This window comes from Odocoileus virginianus, chromosome 6 (genome assembly GCF_023699985.2).
Source record: "Odocoileus virginianus isolate 20LAN1187 ecotype Illinois chromosome 6, Ovbor_1.2, whole genome shotgun sequence".
Classification (NCBI taxonomy): domain Eukaryota; kingdom Metazoa; phylum Chordata; class Mammalia; order Artiodactyla; family Cervidae; genus Odocoileus; species Odocoileus virginianus.
In genome coordinates this window covers 1,755,101-1,779,178 of record NC_069679.1, presented here as the reverse complement: position 1 = coordinate 1,779,178, position 24,078 = coordinate 1,755,101, and the positions used below count along the sequence as shown (strand labels likewise).

The following is a 24,078-nucleotide window of genomic DNA, read 5'->3' as shown; positions in this document are numbered from 1 at the left end:
TCACAGCAGGATCCTCTATGACCCACATCCCAGAATTTTAGAAACAAAAGCAAAAATAAACAAATGGGACCTAATGAAACTTAAAAGCTTTTGCACAACAAAGGAAACTATAAGCAAGGTGAAAAGACAGCCCTCAGATTGGGAGAAAATAATAGCAAATGAAGCAACAGACAAAGGATTAATCTCAAAAATATACAAGCAACTCCTCCAGCTCAACTCCAGAAAAATAAATGACCCAATCAAAAAATGGGCCAAAGAACTAAACAGACATTTCTCCAAGGAAGACATACAGATGGCAAAAAACACATGAAAAGATGCTCAACATCACTCATTATCAGAGAAATGCAAATCAAAACCACAATGAGGTACCATTACACGCCAGTCAGGATGGCTGCTATCCAAAAGTCTATAAGCAATAAATGCTGGAGAGGGTGTGGAGAAAAGGGAACCCTCTTACACTGTTGGTGGGAATGCAAATTAGTACAGCCACTATGGAAAACAGTGTGGAGATTTCTTAAAAAGCTGGAAATAGAACTGCCATATGACCCAGCAATCCCACTTCTGGGCATACATACCGAGGAAACCAGATCTGAAAGAGACACGTGCACCCCAATGTTCATCGCAGCACTGTTTATAATAGCCAGGACATGGAAGCAACCTAGATGCCCATCAGCAGACAAATGGATGAGGAAGCTGTGGTACATATACACCATGGAATATTACTCAGCCATTAAAAAGAATTCATTTGAATCAGTTCTAATGAGATGGATGAAACTGGAGCCCATCATACAGAGTGAAGTAAGCCAGAAAGATAAAGACCATTACAGTATACTAACACATATATATGGAATTTAGAAAGATAGTAACGATAACCCTATATGCAAAACAGAAAAAGAGACTCAGATGTATAGAACAGACTTGTGGACTCTGGGAGAAGGCGAGGGTGGGATGTTTCAAGAGAACAGCATCGAAACATGTATATTATCTAGGGTGAAACAGATCACCAGCCCAGGTTGGGTGCATGAGACAAGTGCTCGGGGCTGGTGCACTGGGAAGACCCAGAGGGATCGGGTGGAGAGGGAGGTGGGAGGGGGGACCGGGATGGGGAATACATGTAAATCCATGGCTAATTCATTTCAATGTATGACAAAAACCACTGCAATGATGTAAAGTAGTTAGCCTCCAACTAATAAAAATAAATGGAAAAAAATAAATAAATAGCACTTCTTTACAGCATTTAAGATGGAATTTTATCACCAAAGCCTTGACTAATAAACAACTTTTCTAGGAAATGGACTCTCATATTTATAACATCTTCCATGTACCTAGATTGGTACTTGGCATTTCATGGGAGCTATCACATTAAAGAGGTGGGTGCTCCTGTTTATGGTGCTTCCCAGGTGGCACACTGGTAAAGAACCCGCCTGCCAATGTGGGGAGATGCAAGAGATGCAGGTTCTATCCCTGGGTCAGGAAGATCCCCTGGAGTTGGAAATGGCAACCCACTCCAGTATTCTTGCCTGGAAAAATTCCATAGACAGAGGAGGCCAGTGGGCTGCAGTCCATGGTGTCACAAAGAGTCGGACACAGCTGAGCATGCATGCGCCTGTTTACATTTTGCATGTGAAAAAGATAATTCTCAGAGAGGTGTGCTGACTTGCTCAAGGGTTCACAGAAGGTTATTGGTTGATATACAAATTCAACAAAGTAGCAGGCTACAATATTAAGTGAAATTTGCTCAGTCGTGTCCGACTCTTTGCGACCCCATGGACTATACAGCCCATGGAATTCTCCAGGCCAGAATATTGGAATGGGTAGTTTTCCCCTTCTCCAGTGGATCTTCCCAACCCAGGAATCAAAACAGGGTCTCCTGCATTGCAGGGGGATTCTTTACCATCTGAGCTATCAGAGATACAAGATTAACATACAGAAATCGGTGGCATTTCTTTATACCAACAATGAAATAGCAGAAGGAGGGAGTTAAAAAACTAACTTTTAAATTGCATCCCCTAAAATAAAATACTGAAGAATAAATCTGACCAAGGAGGTGAAAGATTTATATGCTGAGAACTGTAAGACATGAACAAAGGAAATTCAATATGATTCAAAGAAATGGAAAGATACCCCATGCTCTTGGATTGGAAGAATTAATATCATTTAAATGGTCATTGCAGGGTACATCATGCAAAATGCTGGGCTGGATGAATCACAAACTGAAATCAAGATTGCTGGGAGAAATAACAACTTCAGTTATGTAGATGATACCACTCTAATGGCAGAAAGCAAAGAGGAACTAAAGAGCATCTTGATGAGGATGAGAGAGGAGAGTGAAAAAGCTTGTTCATTCAAAAAACTAAGATCATAGCATCTGGTCCCATCACTTCATGACAAATAGATGAGGAAAAAGTAGAAGCAGTGACAGATTTTATTTTCTTGGGCTCCAATATCACTGCAGTCAGTGACTGCAGCCATGAAATTAAAAGACACTTGCTCTTTAAAAGGAAAATTGTGACAAACCTAACAGTGTATTAAACTATGACATCACTTTGCTGACAAAGATTATATAGTTAAAGCTATGATTTTTACAGGAGTCATGTACGAATGTGAGAGTTGGACCATACAGAAGACTGAGCACCAAAGAATAGATGCTTTTGAACTGTGGTGCTGGAGAGGACTCGTGAGAATTCCTTGGACAGCAAGGAGATCAAACCAGTCACTTCTAAAGGAAATCAACCCTGAATATTCATTGGAAGGACTGATGCTGAAGCTGAAGCTCCAATACTTTGGCCACCTGATGCAAAGAGCCAACTTGTTGGAAAAGACTCTGATGCTGGAAAAGATTGAGGGCAGGAGGAGAAGAGGATGACAGAGGATGAGCTGGTTGGATAGCATCACTGACTCAATGGACATAAGTTTGAGCAAACTCCAGGAGAGAGTGAAGAACACGGAAGTGTGGTGTGCTGCAGTCTATGGAGCCGCAAAGAATCAGACACAAGTAAGTGACTGAACAGCAACAACAGATGGTCATACTACCCAAAGCAGACTACAGATTTAATCCCTATCAAATTATCTATGACATTTTTCACAGACCTAGAACAAATAACCCTAAAATTCATACAGAACCATAGAAGACCCAGAATTGCCAAAGCAATCCTGGCGGAAAAGAACAAAGCAGGAGGCATAACCTTCACAGACTCCAGACAATAGTACAAAGCTACAGTAATCAAAACAGCATGGTATTGGCACAAAGACCGACATGTGGATCAACAGAAGTGAGTAGAGAGCCCAGAAATAAACCCACACACCAATGGTCAAAAAGCTTCTCTGTCCATGAATTTTTCAAGCAAGAATACTGGAACAGGTTACCATTTTCTCTCCCAGGGGTTCTTGCCCACCCAGGGGTTGAACCTGAGTCTCCTGTGTCCCCTGCATTATAGACAGATTCTTTACCACTGAGCCGTAGGGGAAGCCCTAATAATGATTAGCAAAACCTTATACGGTTAATTACTGATGAGATCCCTTCACTAACTAGTTACCTCTGTATGGTTTGAATGCTTTAATACAATTAAGTACTCACAAACTACTTGCTTAATTATTATAAAAATGCATCTTAAGGGGGAAAAAAAGAACAAGGATTATGAGGGTGTGAATTTTGGTGATGTTTTCCATAAAGTAGGTCTTTCACTGTCCCTCAAATCACACCACATGGGTAGCCATCTACTTTGCTTGGCTTGACTGGGTTGATTACCTCTGAATCACTAATGGAACAAGACCCATTTTTTATACTTGAGAAAACTGGAGAGAGGAGGGGAGTTGGGGAGCAGCGGTCCTTCTTCTTACCAGGAAACCCAAATGTCTGGTAACTCATCTAGTTACGAACATCATGGTTCTGTTCAAGTCATACAGCTGTATGTCCTAGTATTGATATTGTCTTCTGCATAAAGCACAAAACGCTTCACATCTTCAATTTTTCAGCACAGAGAGATTGAGCACCCTGTTGTAACCAAGGGCAAAACCCTGAGTCCAGTTTGGAGACCTTGATTTTCATAATACCTTCAAATCCTCTAATCAAGCCTTCTTTCTCTAACCCATATTTTTTCCCTTGCTTCTCTGCTTTTTTCTCTACATAATTTGTCTTAACACATGAAGAAAGCACTTTTAAATACAAAGAGGAAAATGGACGGTGATCATTACAAATGACCTATTAGAACCGAGGCCATTCAGTTCACTTATTTCAGCATACAAAAGTGTTTCTTCTGAAATATCCCACGGCACAGAGATAAGTGTTTTCAGATATAATTTCATGTGATTACCCTATAATAAGAGCCCTTATCCACAACTCTCTATCAAGTCTGGTAAGCACATATGCAAACTACCTTCAAGTAAATCCTATGCATCAAATTTTTATTTTTGTTCCATGAAGATTCTACTTTGCCAGCCAACTTTTTTTTTTTCCATTTATTTTTATTAGTTGGAGGCTAATTACTTTACAATATTGTAGTGGTTTTTGTCATACATTGACATGAATCAGCCATGGATTTACATGTGTTCCCCATCCCAATCACCCCCCTCCCACCTTCCTCTCCACACAATTCCTCTGGGTCTTCCCAGTGTACCAGGCCCAAGCACTTGTCTCATGCATCCAGCCTGGGCTGATGATCTGTTTCACCCTTGATAATATACATGTTTCGATGCTATTCTATCGAAACATCCCACCCTCGCCTTCTCCCACAGAGTCCACAAGTCTGTTCTATACATATGAGTCTCTTTTTCTGTTTTGCATATAGGGTTATCATTACCATCTTTCTAAATTCCATATATATGCATTAGTATACTGTATTGGTTTTTATCTTCCTGGCTTACTTCACTCTGTATGATGGGCTCCAGTTTCATCCATCTCATTAGAACTGATTCAAATGAATTCTTTTTAATGGCTGAGTAATATTCCATGGTGTATATGTCCCACAGCTTCCTCATCCATTCGTCTGCTGATGGGTATCTAGGTTGCTTCCATGTCCTGGCTATTATAAACAGTGCTGCGATGTTCATCGTGGCCAACTTTTATAATATCGCTGTTGTTGTTTAGTCACTAAATCGTATCCAGCTCTTTTGCAACCCCATGAACAGTAGCCCGTTAGGCTCCTCTGTCCATGAGATTTTCCAGGCAAGAATACTGGAATGGGTTGCCATTTCCTTCTCCAAGGATATTTCTGACCCAGGGATTGAACCCGAGTCCCCTGCATTGGCAGGCAGATTCTTTACCACTGAACCATGAGGGAAGGCCGTGATAATGTTGCCACTCTACTAAAATAGCAAGAGAGGAAAGTTTGGAGTTGGGAGAGACCTGGAACAATCTTTGTCACAAAAATTTGTCCCATGTCAAATATATTTCCTCCCTGAGAAAAAAACTACAAAGCAGGGCAGAAAAACCCATGGAGTCAAAGGCAAAGTTAAATATTTAAATATAAAACCAGAAACATTAAGTTGCTATCATGGACTTACTTTGCTGCCAAATGAAGCAAAGAATGTTTTAGACTAATATTTAAGGGAGGGCAGTGCAGTTTCAGAAGACTGCTATAGAATTTATTTTTACCCATTATTTTCTCCTAGAGAAGGGATTTTTATTTTGAAACCTTTATGGGCTTCAGGGATTTGTGAATTCTTAGAAATTTGGAGCTGTTCTTATGTATACAGGCTTTCCTTTTTTTTTTTTTTTTCTGGGAGATGATCTGTAGTTACTGGAGTAACTACAATTTTCAAAGGAGTTTAATCTAAGAATCACCATTCTTAGAAGATTTTTAAAGACAGATGGGAAAGTTGAGTGCAATGATATCAGCTCAAGTCCAGTGTTCATGAGATCAAAGGTGTGCAGTTGAGGTTTGTTTCTTTGGAAGACAGATCAGGACTATCTGGACAGTTGCAGCAAAACCAGACAGACAAAGACAAAAAAAACCAGACAGAGAACAGCTGAGAACTGGATTTAGACAGGCCCACAGTAACACTCAATGCTATACCAAAATCGTCATTATCACCATATCAGTAGCTGAACCAAAAAAAAATTTTTTTACTCCTTGTTGTTGTTGTTGTACAGTGGCCCAGTCGTGTCCAATTCTCTGCAACCCTGTGGACTACAGCAAGCCAGGCTTCCCTGTCCTTCACCATCTCCAGGAGCTTGCTCAAACTCAGGTCCACTGAATCAGTGATGCTATCCAACCATCTGATTCTCTGTCGTCCCCTTCTCCTCCTCTCTTCAATCTTTCCCAGCATCAGGATCTTTTCTAATGAGTCAGCTCTTTGCATCAGGTGGCCAAACTACTGAAGCTTCAACTTCAGCATCAGTCCTTCCAATGAATATTCAGGATTTATTTCCCTTAGGATGGACTGGTTGGATCTCCTTGCAGTCCAAGGGACTCTCAAGAGTCTTCTCCAGCACCACAGTTCAAAAGCATCAATTCTTTGGCACTCAGCCTTCTTTATGGTCCAACTCGCATATCCATACATGACAATTGGAAAAATCATAGCTTTGACTATACAGACTTTTCTTGCAAAGATCCACATAAAATCCAATTCCTAGTCAACAGGCAGCCTTCCATGAGATCATTCAAGGATCCAGGCTCCTTGCATCTTATGACTCTGTCTTCTTATTTGGCCTTGAAGTCCTCTCTTATAACTTAAATATCTTGCCAATAGATAAGGGAAGAGAAAGTAGGAGGATCACATGAGGATTGGACATCATTTGACCTGTACTCCTTCAGTCAAAATTCAGTCACAGAACTAGATCTAACTGTAAGGGAGGTTAGAAAATGTAGTCTAGCTGCATACTGAGGAGGTAGAAATATACCTTGTGGTGAACACAGCACATTTCTGCCCTATTCTCGTAAGTGAAAACAGCAGTGCCAGGAAGAGTTTGGAGATGAAGAAGACATAATCCTTCAGACACTGGGAGAGAGTCCAGTATCATAGCCAGACCAATGTGTCCCACATGTAATAGGCTGGAAGACAGGCAGAGGAGGCAGAGAAGGGTCTAGAGGATGCAGTGGGCACAGTGACGCAGAACCTCTGAGCAATGACGTTCAGGCCTTCAGACACAGAGGCAGCAGGAACTTGGAATTTCCTTAGTCAGTAGTAGAGCCAGAATCGCTCATTTAGTATTTAGGAGATGTGGGGTTTGGACTGGAGGATAAGATTAGAGTCAGACAAGAGCTAGGATGAAATAACCAAGAGCTAGGAAGATTCTAGAGATGTGGGCTGGGCACAATGGTAGGGGGTCAAGCAGACCATATGTGACTTGACTCCTTCTTAACCAGCGTGGTGGACAGAGCTATGCCGATTCCTCCTATTTGAGGTCAGCATTGGTGCTAGAGTTGCTCAGAGCCTACAGACAGGGTTGGCTGGGAGGGGAGGCACGGGGAAACTGATAAGACCTGCCATCATCTGCCCTCAAATGTTATCGGTAACCTTACTCTGCTTCATGGTCCCAGAAAACAGCCTTAACTGATCCTAACTTCCTGACAAGGGTTCTGGGATGAAACAAGACAACTGAATCAGTACATGCCCTTCAGAGCATAAGCAAATGCCCCATTGAAAATATGGAGGAGCTGGGACAGCATATTTGCTTACCAGTGAGAATTAAAAATAAAAATGACAGTTAACATGTACAAGAAACAGCGCTAGATATATATATATATATACACACACACACACACACATATATATATATTTACCCAATTTTACAGATTTAAAGTTGAGCAATAGAGACTTATGAATGACTTGCTCAAGTAAGTGGCAGGGCTGGGATTCAAAGAGGTCTGGCTATAGAGGTGACAACCTTAGCCACTATGCATACTGCCTTTTTTATTTAGAAAGTCAAATTTAGCCAGAATTTCATGTAACATATTACTGTCTTAATGGCAGTGCCAGTGAAGACTTACACTCTCCCCTCCCCTGAGAGTTCATCTGCAATTTTGTTTCTAGAAAGCCATCCCATCCTTTTGGAATGAAGACTAAATCATGGATATCCAAAGAATAAGTCACAGACAGTTCACTGGAGTGACTGTCCTCTCAAAGAGTGTACTCTAATATGCAGTAACATGCTCTGAAGTCACATGTCACAAATAAATGACTGCAGAACGTCAAGATTAGAAAAAACCGTAGGGACCACAGCCCCACACACTTCAGTGCAGAGAGGCTAAATCGTTTGCAAGATGTTCCTCAGGGACAAAAACAACTTGTCCTAACTTCCATGATAAAAATACTTGCCTCCTGACCTCGGACCATTTATCCTCCCTGCTTAGAATAAGGGGATCATGAGGGTTAAGAACCAGAAACTTCCGATGGTGATATAAGCGACTGCATTAATTCTTTGGCCGCTAGAGGGACTGTGAAAAAGATAAAAGGGTTCAACTTCACAGAATTTATTTTCTATAAAATAAGAAATCCAACATCTTACATAACTAATCAGGGATTATATAGCCATCTGTTTAGACATTTATTCATTCATCCCAGTATTTATCCATCTATCCATTTAGGCATTTATTCACCCATTTGCTAAATATCTACTCATTCCAGAATATCTACTGAGACAGAATTCAGGCTCAAACCTGGGTATTTTTAGTATTTTCAGTCACTATTTTTCTTTCTGCCAGGTTGCCAGATTTCATTAACAATCCCAGTATATGGGATTCCAGTACATTCCATTATAAAATTAACTTTATATTAAATATGTTTGGGGACCCAGAATCAAGCCATAGCACAGTTTGCAGTTTTCATCCATTAATCCAAAGAGGACTTGTTCACTCTGGAGTATTTCCTTTGTTTCTCAAGACTTTATTTCCGACCTCAAGGTGTCTTTTTATGGGCCCACATGCTTGGTCTCAAGCTTGGTCTCAAGTGGAAAAGGCTTAGTCAACAATAAACTGTCTTCAGTACCCAAAAAGTACTCAGATTTATGCTTAAGGCCTTTGTGGTCCTTGTTGAAAAGTCCACTCTTCACTGGAGCAAAGACATGTATTCTCAGTTTTCTTGGAGAAGAGTGGAAAAGTGATCCCCACATCCTGCTTCCCTATCATGACAAATCAGTTAGCACTGTTTGTGCAAACGCTGAAATTTTACCTTTGGCGCCTAATAATTCTACTTACCAACCAAGAGTTCTCTGAGCTCTAAGAAGGCTAAAATGATTTAGTTCAGCATTTGGTTCTCACCTGAGAACATTATTTTCTGATGGTAGTAAGGTAACTAACTACTCAGGAAAACAAAGCAGGATGCTGAGGTGACAACGTTCTGAATATGTTTATTCATGCTTGTATTTACGATTGCAAAATGTTTTCCATGCTACAAATGTTTGTTAAAAACAAGCTGTTACAAATCAATAAACAATACCAGCTACACCTACTCTCTACTATAAACAGAATAAGCAGAAAATAAACAAATGCTACTACTTTGGTATACACAGACATGCATTTTCTGTTATAAAACTGATAACGCCATCATTTTTATTTCTTTGTAGGATTTTTCCTTGTGATACAAGTTATTATTGCACATTTCTTTGCACTTGTCTTACTAGTTCAGGTTGATAGCATATAAAAGAATTACAGGATACTGTTTTTCTAGCAAGGGAGAGGGGCTTATTATCTGCCATGTGGTCATTTATATAACAAATGAAAAAGAAGCAAGGTACAAAAATTAGTCTGTGTGATATGTGCTCAAAGTGAGGAATACTGACTGGTATGAAAGGTTCTTAACTAGCTGCTCATCAAAGTCATATATAATAGCCATTAAAGACTCCCTTAGCTAGCGGCATGGAAATCACTGACTTGTTTATTCAAAGAGTAGACAGACAGAATTCCTGGATACTGTTTCCATTCGGGTTTTCCAGCTCGTATGGTTCCAGCTGACGATACTCAAAAGTCACACGATTTATATGCTTTCCACTGGAGACCATGCGCACCACCGTGTGGTCACAGCCAACTTTCATCTGGGCTATAATTCATGGAAAAAGTAAGTTTCCCAGTAGGTTAGAAACCACATAGCCAAGCCATTTCTGTCCACAAGATCATTTAAACAGAGCAAAAGCAAGATGTAGCTTCCTCTCACGTACTCAAACCAAGCATCTACCATCAGGTGAAATGGTTTTGTTTTCATTTTTTATTATAGTATACAGCTGACCCGTGAACAACCTGCCTGTTAGGACTGAGGACCCTCCCCACAGGTGAAAATCTGCATATAATTTATCATCTCTCCTCCACATCCATAGTTCCTCCAGATCGGAGGTTCCACATCCTCGGGTTCAACCAACCCAGGGTGGTGGTGTCTACTACCGAAAACAATCCTTGCGTAAGTGGACCTGAGACGTTCAGACCCCTGCTGTTCACGAGTCAACTCTGTAATTAATTAGTTGTTGAGAAGTGAAACTGAACTCAGCCTTTCTCCTCGTGTGCGAGAACACTGTCAGTCAGATAAAGCTGACTATAAGAAGTAAGAAGATACCTCCTTGCGCTTTTTATGTTCTCTCACCTCCAAGGCTTGGTGGTGAAGGCAGATGAAGGCGAGCGTCCACCTGTTCCTGCCGCGACTTTCCTCTAGCTGTATTCTCAGAGGGGGGCAGTGCTGCCCCCTTGGGACAGGTTGGAAATTTGCAGGGGCTGTTTTTTTTTTCCTTCTATTTGGGGGCGAACGTGGCATTTCGTGGGCAGGGCTGAAGGATGAACTGTACTGCTAGACAGTTATGTAGACCAAAAATATCACCTGTTTATTGTTTTCTAGCCTAAATAATGATTCTGTTTTACATATAAATAAAAGTAGCATTTGCATGGTTTAGACATAGACTAAATGTACTAATTTTTCTTTCTATTGTTCACCTGTGCTTTTTCTAATTTTTTTCCTGTATTTCTTACATGGAATGGCTTTTGCAATCCTTGCCTGGCTTCTCTGTCCATGGGATTTTCCAAGCAAGAATAATGGAGGGGGTTAAATTTTTTTTCAGCTTTGTTGAGGTATAGTTGAGAGAAATTGTATGTATTTAAGGTGTACAACATGATGCTTTTATATAAATACACACTGTGAAATGATCATTACAATCAAGCAAATTAACATTCATTACCTCACAGAATTACCTTTTTTTCTTTTCATTTCCCACTCCCTTCCCTTCTGGCAGCCAACTGTTTGTACCTACATGAGTTTCTATTCTGTGAAACTCAGTATATTTATTAAAAATTATTTTTAGTTTATTTCTTCAACCTCAAGCTGGTTCCTGAGGCAAGATTTATCTACCCTACAATAATCCTTCCAGCTATTTTAACTTTCTCAATCTTTTTCCCTCTCTTTGTCTCTATAAGGACTAAATTCTGAGAAACATTATCATCCTTGTATAACAACTACTTCAAAAACATGCACCTGGGTTTAAATGAAGTAAAACAGCCAGATAGAGTTATTTAGGTAAAAGTCAATTTGGAGAGATAATAAAATATAAATCCTGTAATTATTTTAATATAAGCGCCAGGGAGTCTAGGCTAAGCTTCTATGACGAGGTCCAAAGTTAATTTTCTTTAAATGATTGGGAAGGTCATTCTTTTCTGATCTTACTCTGAACTTTAATCTACATAATGTGCCTTATTTCCTTTAGTTAATGTGCATATCATTTATTTATTATTTGACATATTCCTAATTCAATCTAATCTAAAGGGCAGGATACCTAAGAGTTCATTGTATGAACAGTTTAAGGAGGGGCTCATGGAAACATGATGAATGAAAGAAAAAAGTGAAGTCTAAAATGAACCCAAGAGTCAGATAATTCAAGCCTTCAAATTATCGTAAGACTGGTTTCAATTATTTAGATAAAACAGGCAAAATATTTGGCCTTGATCATACCCTTTTGGAGAAGGAAATGGCAACCCACTCCAGTACTCTTGCCTGGAGAATTCCATGGACAGAGGAGCCTGGTGGGCTACAGTCCATGGGGTCGCAAAGAGTCAGACTAACACACACACACACGTTTACCTAAACCAAAGTATATAATTCACGCACCAAAATTACTATAGCTTCAATGATCTAAATTTTAAGGGACGAGTGTTAGATCAGTTCTTAAGCCAATCCTTTTATCTGGCCCAAACAGATGTCCTCACAGGTGCCCTCCATCGGCATGGAAGGATCCAGTGCCTTCGAGAACACAGAGGGAGAGAAGCCACTAGTTTAAACCAGGGCTCAAGTGTAAACTAACAAACTAGCCCCAGATTTTTAGCAAAGTGGGTTTTGAGAAATATCTTCCCTTTACCTGTGTATATTAATTCTATTCCAGAGAGGTTTTGCTTATGATCCCAGCATTAGCTCAGAGAGTGAAAATACTGGTGGGCAGATCTGGGTTTAATTAAAACAGGTAAGAGCGGATCAAAAGGAGGTCTGATTTGCAGTTTCATTATTTAGTTGGTGTGTGATGTGTGCTTACAAGAGAGGAAGGGGGCTATGATAAGGGATGAAAGATTTCTCTTCTGTTTGACTTTTGTCTCTTAATCGATAGTCACTGGTTCCTGCATCAGAAGGACAGAAATGGGAGACCTTTAAAGAAAAGTTTCACATATCCCTCTCTCTCCCCACTTGGACTTCATTAATTAATTTGGTCATGAGTCAGCAATTACACCTTCACCCCGCCCCACCTGAGCCTGATCAAATGGAAACTCCTCACTGATTCATAATAAAGAAGACCTGATTCTGTTTGGTGCCTCGCCATGAGCTAACCTGGTCTTTTATTACCAGCAACCACTTTTAGATTTCAGAATTGACTTCTCTTTTGGCAGTGGTCTTTCAGAGGCTGGGTTTGCTGTTAAAACTTGGGGACATTCTATCAGTTCTGAGAATTTCTAATAAAGTGAATCACCTTTTAATGTATTTACTATGAGTAATACACACACACATATACATATATATGGTAAAATGACTTAGATATTACTTTATCATATTATTACTAATTGATGATACATACACTATATGAACCATGGTTTTCAGTCAGCAAACCCTTTAGTCTCGAGAGGATGAAAGCAGGGACTCTCAAGAAGGCAGAACGAGCACAGTTCTATGCCATTCTCAGAGTTTTACCTGGGGCCAACCTAAAACAGGCAAGTTCGTTACTTCATAAGTTTCTCTCCCAGGGTCAGATATTGTGGTCATGCATTCTTGATACTGTGTATAGGGTCGAATGCAAAATCCTCACATTGGTTCAATATGCAAAATCAAACTTTTTTTGGTGGAACCTGCCCTTTCCCGTATAAATAATTTGAAGTCTTTTATTTAAGGACGCAATCTTGTTGTTGTTCAGTCACTCAGTTGTGTCTGACTCTCTGCGACCCCACCAGACTGCAATACCCCAGGCTTCCCTGTCCTTCACTGTCTCCTGGAGTTCGCTCAAACTCATGCCCTCGGTCTTTCCCAGCATCAGGGTAAAACAATATCAATAGGCACATAAATAATAATCAAAGAACCAACTTACCTGGGCCATGTAAAGGGTAGCAGAGATCAGCTAAAAGCAGCATCTTGGAAGGGTCCAAACCAGTTCCTCCCAGCAGCTCCACAAAGTCTCCTATTCCCCCACAGCCCGCGGAGGACTTCTAAGAGAACAAAGCAGCAGAGGAAGACGTATTTAAATCACCTACTGAAGTCAAACCAACGGCAAATTGGTGAATTCACTCCTTTAGTCCCAGACATCCTGGAAGTACCGTTTAATTTAACATCCAAGGCTCCGAAAATTAAGACTTTTTAAAGAAAAAAAAAATAGGAATTGCTTTTCTAAATTTGTTGAGCAATCATTTTTTAAAATGTGTGTGCATTTTAAAAGCATTTTTTACAAGTGCAAGGACTAACATCATGAAATGAGAATCTTTAAACTCCATATACAGTATATAAAAATTGCAACTAAAAGTGGTTTGATTTTTAAATCATTTGGACATACATACTGAATTATTTGAATTTCTTAATACATGCAGTCAGCGTTTTTATAAATAGGGCTTCCATATCAGTTTTTTCCTTCAACTTACCTCTTTTCCTCTTCTTTATAAAAGACTTTTTTTTTGTTATGGAGACAATTCTTACGTTTCTACTGATAAGGATTTAGATTAGTTATAAGAATATTAAAGAAAAAAGAGAACCCTCATTTGGGCTCAAATTAGCTAGAGTTACCATCAACTTTCTCCATCCAACTAAAGCAAATTTATTTCAAGCTATTTGAAATAATTTCTAGTCTACAAGTCCGTGTGATCCACCTGTAACCAGCTTTTTCTGCTTCCCTTCATCCTTTCCACTCTGTCTCATCTACAGAACTTCCTGGGCTTCAGTGTCCCAGGCAAACAGAGCCACCCCCCTCCACCCCTTCCTGTGATCAGGGTTGGCCTCGGGATCACACTGCCCATATCCACAGGGCTTAATACTCTGTTGTCACTATCTTGAAATTCTTAATAATTTTAAAATAAAATTTTAAAATTTCATTTTGTGCTGTCCCCCACAAATTACACCATCAGTTTTGCCTGTGATCCTCTTCGTCATTGAGGTACACACAAGAGACCTAGCTGAGTGTGGCAAGATGCTTAGAAGTTAACCAGACAGACCATACTAGATAGGAACCAAAATCTAAAACAGAGAGTGCTGAATACATGCACACATAAACACACACAGTCCAACATTAGGAAGATATTGAAATGCAACTGGAACTAAACAACAAATAGAAAATAATGTAACAGCATCTATTTGTTCAGTGAAAGGAAGCAGGCGTGGGGGGTATACATATTTAAAGCACCTACTATGTGCTTTGTTCTATGCATTTTACACATTTCATCAAACCATGAAATACAGGATTACTCAGCCCCACTGTGTACAGGGCTCATGTTCTTGTATGAAGAGTTGAATAAGCCATTTAGAAGTAAAGGGGAAAAAAATGTAATTGCCTTTCCCTTGAGTAGAGAGTGTCCAGGGAGAACATGACTTAAGACTAAACATTCCAGCTGGCTCTATAGGTTCCAAATTTCACAGGATGAGGTGAAGGGCAAAAGGCAGATTCAGGAGAGAGAAACGGGAAATAGGAAGTTGGGAAGTAATAGAAACTAAAATGAGGGCAATAGGGATTTCCCTGGTGATCCAGTGGTTAAGACTCCATGCTTCCAATGCAAGGGGCATGGATTCAATCCCTGCTCAGGGAACTAGGACCCCAAACGCTGTGCAGGGCAGCCAACAACAACACCACAACAAAATGAAGGGAACAAAACCCAGAAACAACGAGATTGGGAGCACATACTCCTCGGCATTCGTGACTTTTCTCTCCTCTTCCCAAACCTCTCAGCTATCCTCAGTGAACAATGGCAGAAGCTGAGCTGTGTAGGGACCTCTGGGGTTCGGCTCTTCGACCAGGATCCTCTAGATTTTTTTGTGGAGGTTCTACCTCCCTGGACTGTTACTCCATCTCTTGCCTAGACTATGACAATGGCCTTTAAGGTGCAACCTGTACCACTTGGACCCCTACAGCTCATTCATCGTCATCCATGGAAGCCAGAATGACATTTAGGTAATCCTCTCCTTCCCGTCATGGACTTGGTCAATTAATTTGGTCATGAAGGCAGCAATTCCAACCACCGTCACCCACCTGCACACGATCAGATGGATTATGCCTGAACCCCTTCAGTGGTTTGCTACCACGCTTAGAATAAACTCTTAACTCTTTAGCATGACCTGCTGGGCTCTCCACCCCAGCCCTGCCTGTCTCCCTGGTGCTGTGTTAGACCACAGGCCCCCTACCTTTCCTTCTTTCTGTTTCTAGAACTCAGGAAGCCCAGCCTGCCTCCGAGCCTCTGCACTACTGTCGCTCTGCTCCAGCTCTTCCTGAGGCTGCCGACTCCTCCTTACCCATCACTGAAATCTCACTGTAAATGTCTCCTTTGCCAAAGGTTTCTTTCCTGACCATCTTACCTCAAGCAGTTGCCTGCCCTCTCTCCCACGATGTCCCCACACCACTCTGCTTTGTTGTCTGCAGGGCACTCATCACTATTTGAAATATATTATTCTTTTGCCTGTCTCATCCCCTAGCATGTAAATTCCATGTGAGCAGGACCTGTCTTGTTCATTGCTAATTTCCAGCATTTAGAATAAGTCCTTGCACATAGTAAGCATCTTAAAAAAAATTTTTTTTTGCAAAGCAACACTGCAGACTTCACACTGTTTTAAATGGTAAGCACCAAGATTACTCCTCACAGCCAAAAATAGCTAAAATGCAGTTCTCTCTATCATACTTGCTATCTTCTATATTAAACATCAAGAATGACATACAATCTCAAGTCAGTAAGGTTATACCAGAGATATCCACTTATCCCTGTCTTTATCAAAGGATTATTCTTCCACAAAGGTTCAACTTAAAAAAATATAAGCACTAGCTTATGAGTTTAGGGCTTAAAGGAAGTTGTATATAATGCTTTTCTCAGCCCTAGTCTTATTTATTTGGTTAAACTTCTGTTCGATTAGGAACTTTCTTTGATGACTTTCTTCGATGCCGATGAATATGTCAATTATCTTAACCTAGGCTTATGAGAACATAAAAGGAGGTGAGGGTGACTCAGAGGAAACAGCTGCCAGTGAAAGTAAATGTGGTCAAGGTCAGCATAATTGCAAAGTCCATACAGCAGTTCACAAGGGGGAAAGTAGATGGGGAATCTCAGCTAATGTTTTGTTGCAAAATGTATGGCATGAAATGTAAGGCAAAAAAAAAAAAAGCTTCAGAACTTTACTGTATTTTGCAATATAAAAATCCAATTTCACATTTTCTGCTACACTTAGCATTCCTTCATCACACAGTTCTGTCAATGAAGACACTTCCTTCATGTCAAAAGAAAATTCCAATAATCAGAAAAACAGCTGTGTAGATGACTCACACTAGGTTCTGTAAAAGAGGCGAGTACAAGAGAGTTCAATTGTAATTATATGCCACAACTTTGCCAGTTGGAAACATTTCTTACATCACGAGAAAAGTATTCAAGTAGGCAGAAGGGGCACCTGAGTATGCAGCTTGCAGCACAACAGAAATAGAAGAGGAATGTATTCAACCAGTGACGGCAGGCTCGTGAGAGATGAATCTGTCAGGCAGAAGGACCTACCCCTCCTATTCATCCACATCTGCCCTGTATGATCACTTTTGCTCTCAAAAGTTTGCTGGGGCCTTAGGAAGTGACTGGGAAGCAAATAAGCAACTCACCTTTAACTGCAAACCATTTAAGTGTCCCAGGGTGAGATCAGATATTTTGATCGCCACAGGATAAATGATGGAGAAGCTGCAGTTGCGATGCAGGTGTGGCACGACCAGTGTAAACTTGCCATTTGGGGTCTGGGAGATGATATTGCAGGCTTTATAGAAAAGCAAAACCACATTTTCACTATCTTGTATGCTGGGCTTTTATGGAAATTTATCTTATCCTTATTCTAAGCTTCTGTTAATGGTCTAGGGGCTTGGGGCCCAGAAGAGAATACATATCACAAAGGTGATTTTGGAGATGGGAAGGACCTGGAGAATAAAAACCACCAGGGATATATCCACATTGTTAGGAGGACCTGGGCTGTAAGGGGCTTCTAATTGTAATCTCACGGTGTCACCTTATTTATAACACTCACAAGACATGAATTAATAACCAACCAAACAATACTAGCTGGTGGAAGTTCTAGGAATACTTCATTAACTAGGGTCTTAGTTCAATCTGGAAGTCTGGAAGAATCAAGGCTTAAAGAGGAGATCAGAATTCAAACCCTGGTGGCCTGAAACCTTTATTAACTGAGCTTGGATATATATGCTACTTTTTAGATAATAAAGTAAAGAAATATTGAACCAGTTACAAAATAGGCTGAGAAAAACAGAAACCAGATTTATGTCTGATAAATATTTACTGGGTGTTAAGTGGTAAGTTGACTAAAAGGTAAATCTTTAACATTTATTTATTCTCAAAATTTTCTGAAAATTTGTTTTATATCTCAGATCTAGACTTACAATAAATTTATTCTTTCAGCTATGGAACTAGAAGCATCAGAGTTTGTGCTGTTTTCAGCCAATTACCAGACAAAAGTTTCTGACTGATCAGACTATGTCAGAATTGCCTTTTGCCTCCTTCTTATATCTTTAATCACACTTAATTTCAAAACAAACTGAAATTCCTTGATGATTCTAGAAGATTTCTGATTTCTAGCCAAACAAGATATAGGAGAAACAGTTGTCCTCAAGTATTATTCTGTTCCAGTCCTCAGAAATAGCCCTTCTGGGTGCTTCTTCCACAAAAAGTTACTTTGTTTTTTAAAAATAAAAATTGGGAGATCAGTCAGTACATTATTTTTTGGCAGATTAGGTAGGCGCCATTCTTCAATCACATGAAGTGTTAATACTATTGTATGCAACCAAAAATGATTATGTTTTCTTTACCTGATTTTTTACAAACATTTTCCTCTTAATGGGGAAAAATAATAAATAGGTGAATGAACTCATTCTGATTAAGATAATGTGTTTTGCTGCTGCTGCTGCTGCTAAGTCGCTTCAGTCGTGTCCAACTCTGTGTGACCCCATAGATGGCAGCCTACCAGGCTCCTCTATCCCTGGGATTCTCCAGGCAAGAACACTGGAGTGGGTTGCCATTTCCTTCTCCAATGCATGAAAGTGAAAAGTGAAAGTGAAGCCGCTCAGTCGTGTCTGACTCTGCGACCCCATGGACTGCAGCCTACCAGGCTCCTCCATCCATGGGATTTTCCAGGCAAGAGTACTGGAGTTGGGTGCCATTAGGCCTGGGCTATTTAGTTTTATAGCATCTTTTCATGTATCCATCAGAAATGAACTAAATTAGAGCAATGGGTTTAGACTCAGACGGCAACACTGAGGTCCTCTGGTCCAACCCTCTCCTCTGGCATGAAATCTGTCTACACATCCCAGATACGCAGTCTTTCAGCACTTACCTAAGTATCTCAAAGACTTCATATCTGAGTCCAGGTCAATGGAATGACTGGAGGGATTAAAGTTTGTCACTGAATACATTGTAGTAATGCAGGAGATCAGAAATAAGACCAGGGGAAAAATAGAACTCTAGTCACCATATGTAAGTGTCTTACCTAGCCTGGTAAATAAATTAAAAACTGATTTTATTCTCATAATAATGAACCACAAATATCGTTTAGGTCATTTCTAATTACAAAAGAATTTCCTTTCAAATCCTTTCTCACTTCATAAGTCCGTGCAATGATACCACCTTTGAAAAGTAGAATGGACACTCTCTCCCTCCAGTTCCTGCCTTCTAACTGAGAAGACAGGAAGTCCACTTACGGAAGAGGTTAGGATCTGTCTTCATGGTTATTGTGAATCCATTTCCTGGCTCATGGATCCGGAAGAAGATCATGGCCACGTTCTGGGAGGACCTGATGCTCCTTCTGCTCAGACCACTCTCACAGAAATCTATGTACCTCTCAGTCGTGGGGAGAGGGTGATCCTGGGAACTGGGGAATTTCTCCCCCTTGAGAATCCAACCATCAAATACCTTCCAACAAAAACACAAAGATGATCACTTCCATCAGCTCCTGAAATCACAAGTGTGTTGAAAAGGGGGCAAAGCTTACCCGGCAATGGACCTCCAATTATAAGTAGGGAATAGACAGGCTACACCCCCCTGCACACTTGCTTTCTATTTGTATATATATTTTGACTGGATTGTTTGCAAGTCATATGATTGATTAATTAATTAATTATTACTCCCCCCCCTTTATAAACTCCAATGTGTCCGAAGCAAATACTTTCTGATACTTTATCATTGCAGCCACCTTAGTAAATAAAACTACAGATGATATACAGTTTTGTATTGGTCATTATTTTTCACACATCCTACCTTCAGAAAAATTCCACAGGAGCATAATCTGGGCTTCAGTTTTTCTCTTTCCTCATTAAAATATGAACAAAATATCTCAAAAATAGACAGCAAGGGGTCAAACTGGAGCAAGAACTTCACTGATCTGATGATGGTTACACACACCCACTTCCCTCATCTTTAAACTCATCACACATCACAATATCAAGAACTACTTTAACACTTGGACAATAATGTCTGGTAAGCAACTTAGGAATTTTTTCCTTAACTTGTTGAAGTTTGTAGTTGGCTGGACAAAAGGTCAGAGTCTATTGACTTTATTCTTAAAATCACCACAGGTCTCCAATTTAATGAGTTCAACCTAGTTGGGGTTAGTAACAATAGCAGCTACAAATTCCTTCATCCGATCAGTTCTCTTCCACTGCATTTGACAGTTTCCAAAATAATTCCACTTTAGAGTTTTAATCGTGTTCACTTTAACTGGACTGGAGAAGTCCAGCAACCATCCCAAGCTGATCCCTAAGGCTCACAGGGAACTAGGAGTGGGGATGCTGTGAGACTGAAGACTGTCCACACCTCATCCCTGCCTCAGACTAGATTCCACCTCAGCATGCCCCCCAGTGGCCCGTGCCCTTCTGCTCGTGTCACCCAGGCATTGAAGACAGCCTTTGGGAGCCTGGAACGATTCCACAGACAGAGGGACCAGCAGGAGAAGGCGGACTCCGATCTCAGACGTGTGAGGTCGCCTTCTAACCAGGGCTGGCGGACCTGAGCGCTCCTGCTAAATGGACTTGTACCACTTTTCATCTGCCCCAGGATGCAACAAGCGCGGGGGACCAAGAGGTCACCGAGGGGAACTTAAACCCCTGCAGGAGGCACCAGCCCTTCAGGGAGTGAGGGGAGGTTCCTTTTGCATGGGGGTCCCACTCGGGCACCAGCCGAGCATCTAATTACCAGCTCTCCCTGCTGGGTAGCTGGGACCCGGTCATTGCCCGTCCCTTGCCCACCTGGCCCGGGGGTGCCTCACCTGCAAGATGTCCCCCCTCTGACAGTCGATGGAGACCAGATCGTAGTGGATGGTGATGAACTCTTCGGGCTCTGCGATGAAGAATGTGGCGCAGTGTAGCTGCGGCCGATCGGCGGTGAAGGTGAACTGGCCCTGGAGGCTCAGCATGTCCACGCACCCTGAGGGAGAGCAGCGGCGTGGCGGTCCAGGGTCCAGGGCTGCAACCCCCGCAGCGCCGCCCGGGGCAGCCTCTCTCCGCGCCCCCGCGACTCCCAGCCTCAGCGCCGGCTCCCCGAGCGTCACCCCATCTCGCCCAGGGGCACCTCCTCGGACCGACCCTTCGACCCTTCGAGACCGCAGTCTGGGCATCCAGCTCCCTCCCAGGGGTCCGGCCAGCCCCCACCGCCCCACTGCCGGCAGCCCGCCCGCAGCCCGCACTCACGCAGAGCGCGGCGGTACAGTGGCTCCCCCTCCAGCTCCCGCTTCGGGCTGGCGCCGCCGCCAAGGTGTGCAGAAGGGTCGTGGTCCACTGCTTCCCGCAGCTGGCCGGGAAAATTAGTCAGTCCGGAACAGTTCAGGGAGGGGGACAGGGGATCAGAAGGGGGATACCCTCCCTGCCCACGGCACAGAGAAGCAAGTGAGCAGGTCGATGTGTCCAGGGGGATCCGGAGAAGATGGGAAGTATCCACCAGATCAGGGTATCTATCCCCAAGGGGCCAGAGGGAAAGGGGGAAGAGGTAGGCGGGAAGACCTAGGGGAAACCCGGGGAAAGAGGGGGCACAGTGAAGGAGGAAGAAAGAGCTGACCCCAACATAATCTGAGAGCATAGGCAGCCTGCCCACCCCCAAAGCTGGACATTCAGGGTTGGAAGGTGAGATGGGTCAGCCCCAGGGAATCGCTCACCTCCAGGTACCGGCTCTCTCCTCGTAGAGCCAGCAGGCAGATCAGAACGAAGTGACCCTGAAGTTTGAAAGTGGGGGCCATGACGGCCCTGCCGCTGCAGCTGGTCTTCCGGCTCCGGAGGTCTCAGGCTTTGCTTCCCAGGCTCACCCAGGCTGAGAGCTAGGAGCTGGTAGGGGCCCTTTGCTGGGTCTCTTTTATAGAGCAGTGAGGAGCGGAGGCTCTCTGCCCCTTAACTGATCTGAGCTCAGTAACCATGGGTTACCTGTCTCGGTGACAAAGTGCGAGGCGATGACGAGGGTCCAGCCCTCAGCCACAAGTTTTCAGAGTGGTCCAGCATTATTCACCAAGAATGATTTCAGACACTTACAACTTAATGAACTAAAGTGTGGGAGAAAGAATGAGGCAGGAATAGAGAGTAAGGGATGGCATTTACTCGACCTGCCATATGCTGGATTATCCTCTCCGGTGGATATGCAGGGAATTTCTGACTTTGCAAAGCCAAGTGACAATGTTACACACAGGCATAAAATGCCCACTCCCACACACAGCCTTATCATACAGCCTTGTCACATAACCTTAAATGGAATTGTGTTGGAAATTGTCAGAGAATATAGTATTCACGCGGTTGCCTCTCAGGAAGAGACTTGAGGAATTTTCAGCTCCAAGGAGAAGCTGAACAGGAGTTGAAGTCTGATTTTGCAGAATATTGCAGTCATGTAATTCAAGCTTTCTTTCTTCCCTTGGTCTTTGCTGTATCCTGGTCCAGTTTCATGTAAGCATTTCCTTAAGAAAAAGCTAACTCTGGAGTCCGTGGACATCTGAATTTCAGCCAAAGTATGTCATATGGCCTGAATGTATAGAGAGGATGGATACACTTCTGGGCCAGTTAATCATGGCCAGGACCTTAACATCCATCTGAACCCCTGAGAGATGGAGTCCTTCCATTTCACACCTTCAGATACCTGGATTACTTTCATACTCCAGTAGAAAGAACTGCTGAGAAGCTTTATTAAAACTGCTCATCAGCAAATTTGCAGGGCTAAACAAATTACTTAGAGATACAGGAATAAGTTAAGCTTATCTTTGCTGATTAGATAAGAAAATTGCTTCTCCTTATGTCCAAAATTGTGGGAAATATTAATGTCTCCACTTCTACTCCCCTCCAATCTCTGTGATTCAAGGCAACTACAAATTCTAAAACCTTCACATTTTTACCTTTGCCTGACAGAAAATTTGGTTTCTACCCACAGCTTTCTTTGCTATTAAAATTATTACATATAATAAGACTGTCATAGGGTTTTAACTCAAGAAAATGGTTGCATATTTAACGTATAAATACTCTGAAGCAGTAATCTACCCACTGGTTCAGAGTATCAGAACTTGATATTTTCTTGTTTTTTTTTTTTCTTTTTATATGTTCTTATTTAAGACAATTCCCGGCTCTGAAGGAGCTGCCTCTTTATTGTTTAACCTGGAGGCTTTCCTAACATTGTCCAGTTCTGTAAACAGACCTCAGACCACAGACAGCCTGTGAGGAAGGGGCACCCAAAGGTCATAAACACTGGTCATCATGTCCTTCTCCCCATCCTGGGGTTGTTTAGGTGTCTGAATCTTAGAAAGGGTATAAACAAACCTGAGAGGAATTTTTTTTTTAAAAAGTGAAAAACACACAGCTTAATCCCAACTTGCCTGGCCCAGCATGCCCGGCCTGTCTCCCACCCTGGCTGTGCCTGGAGGGAGGCTATGCCACTCACAGGCCCATCCTCCTTTCTAGTCAACCCAGCCATGGCCTTGAACCACGGAGAGATGGAGTCCTTCCATTCCACACCTTCAAATACCTGGATTACTTTCATACTCCAGCATGCAGCCCAGCACTCAGCTTGGAGACCCCTGCTTACCCCATTCTGTGGGTCTGGTTTTATCAGCATTGTCACAGAGACATTCCTCTCCAAATCAGTCCTTCACCCACACACACACAAGCTCATGGACCATAATGATGTTTCTAGCACGCATTTGTGGCTGCTTTTCCTCAGAAAGCACACCCAGAAGGAGCTGGGATGAATGAGATGAAACTAGACGACAGACGGGTAACATCCTTCTTTATGGAAGAATCTACAAACTGAAGTATTATAGAAGATGGATTGCATTCCTGCCAAAGCCTGTGTGGGGAAATTCAAGTGTAATTTTCACCAGTTTGGCAAATATCTGCTAAGTCAGTGGAGACCGTGTTCTATTTTGTTTTTGTTTAAATAAGAGTAACTAAAGGATGAAAACTAGAACCTACAGGGGAATATCAAGAAGATAGAGTTGGAGGATAAAGAG

At 41.9% G+C, this 24,078-nt stretch overlaps 1 protein-coding gene across 1 annotated transcript; it reads right to left on the bottom strand.

The window, feature by feature from the left end:
* Window positions 1–9,264: 9,264 nt before the first annotated feature.
* CRHBP (corticotropin releasing hormone binding protein) lies at window positions 9,265–22,277 on the bottom strand. Its single transcript, XM_020902671.2, has 7 exons — window positions 21,757–22,277; window positions 21,296–21,395; window positions 20,875–21,032; window positions 19,313–19,523; window positions 17,216–17,364; window positions 13,478–13,595; window positions 9,265–9,978 (listed from the first exon to the last, which is right to left on the bottom strand). The coding sequence occupies exons 1-7, from the start codon at window positions 21,835–21,837 to the stop codon at window positions 9,821–9,823; spliced, it is 975 nt and encodes a 324-aa protein (XP_020758330.2). The 5' UTR covers window positions 21,838–22,277; the 3' UTR covers window positions 9,265–9,820.
* Between the last annotated feature and the right edge of the window lie 1,801 nt (window positions 22,278–24,078).

Coding starts and splice junctions, on each gene's coding strand:
- CRHBP (XM_020902671.2), bottom strand. CDS start 21,837: ATGGCCCCCACTTTCAAACTTCAGGGTCACTTCGTTCTGATCTGCCTG. Junction 17,365..19,312: donor GACAGATCCTAACCTCTTCC/GTAAGTGGACTT, acceptor TTTTCTATAAAG/CCTGCAATATCATCTCCCAG. Junction 13,596..17,215: donor TAAATGGTTTGCAGTTAAAG/GTGAGTTGCTTA, acceptor TTGTTCTCTTAG/AAGTCCTCCGCGGGCTGTGG.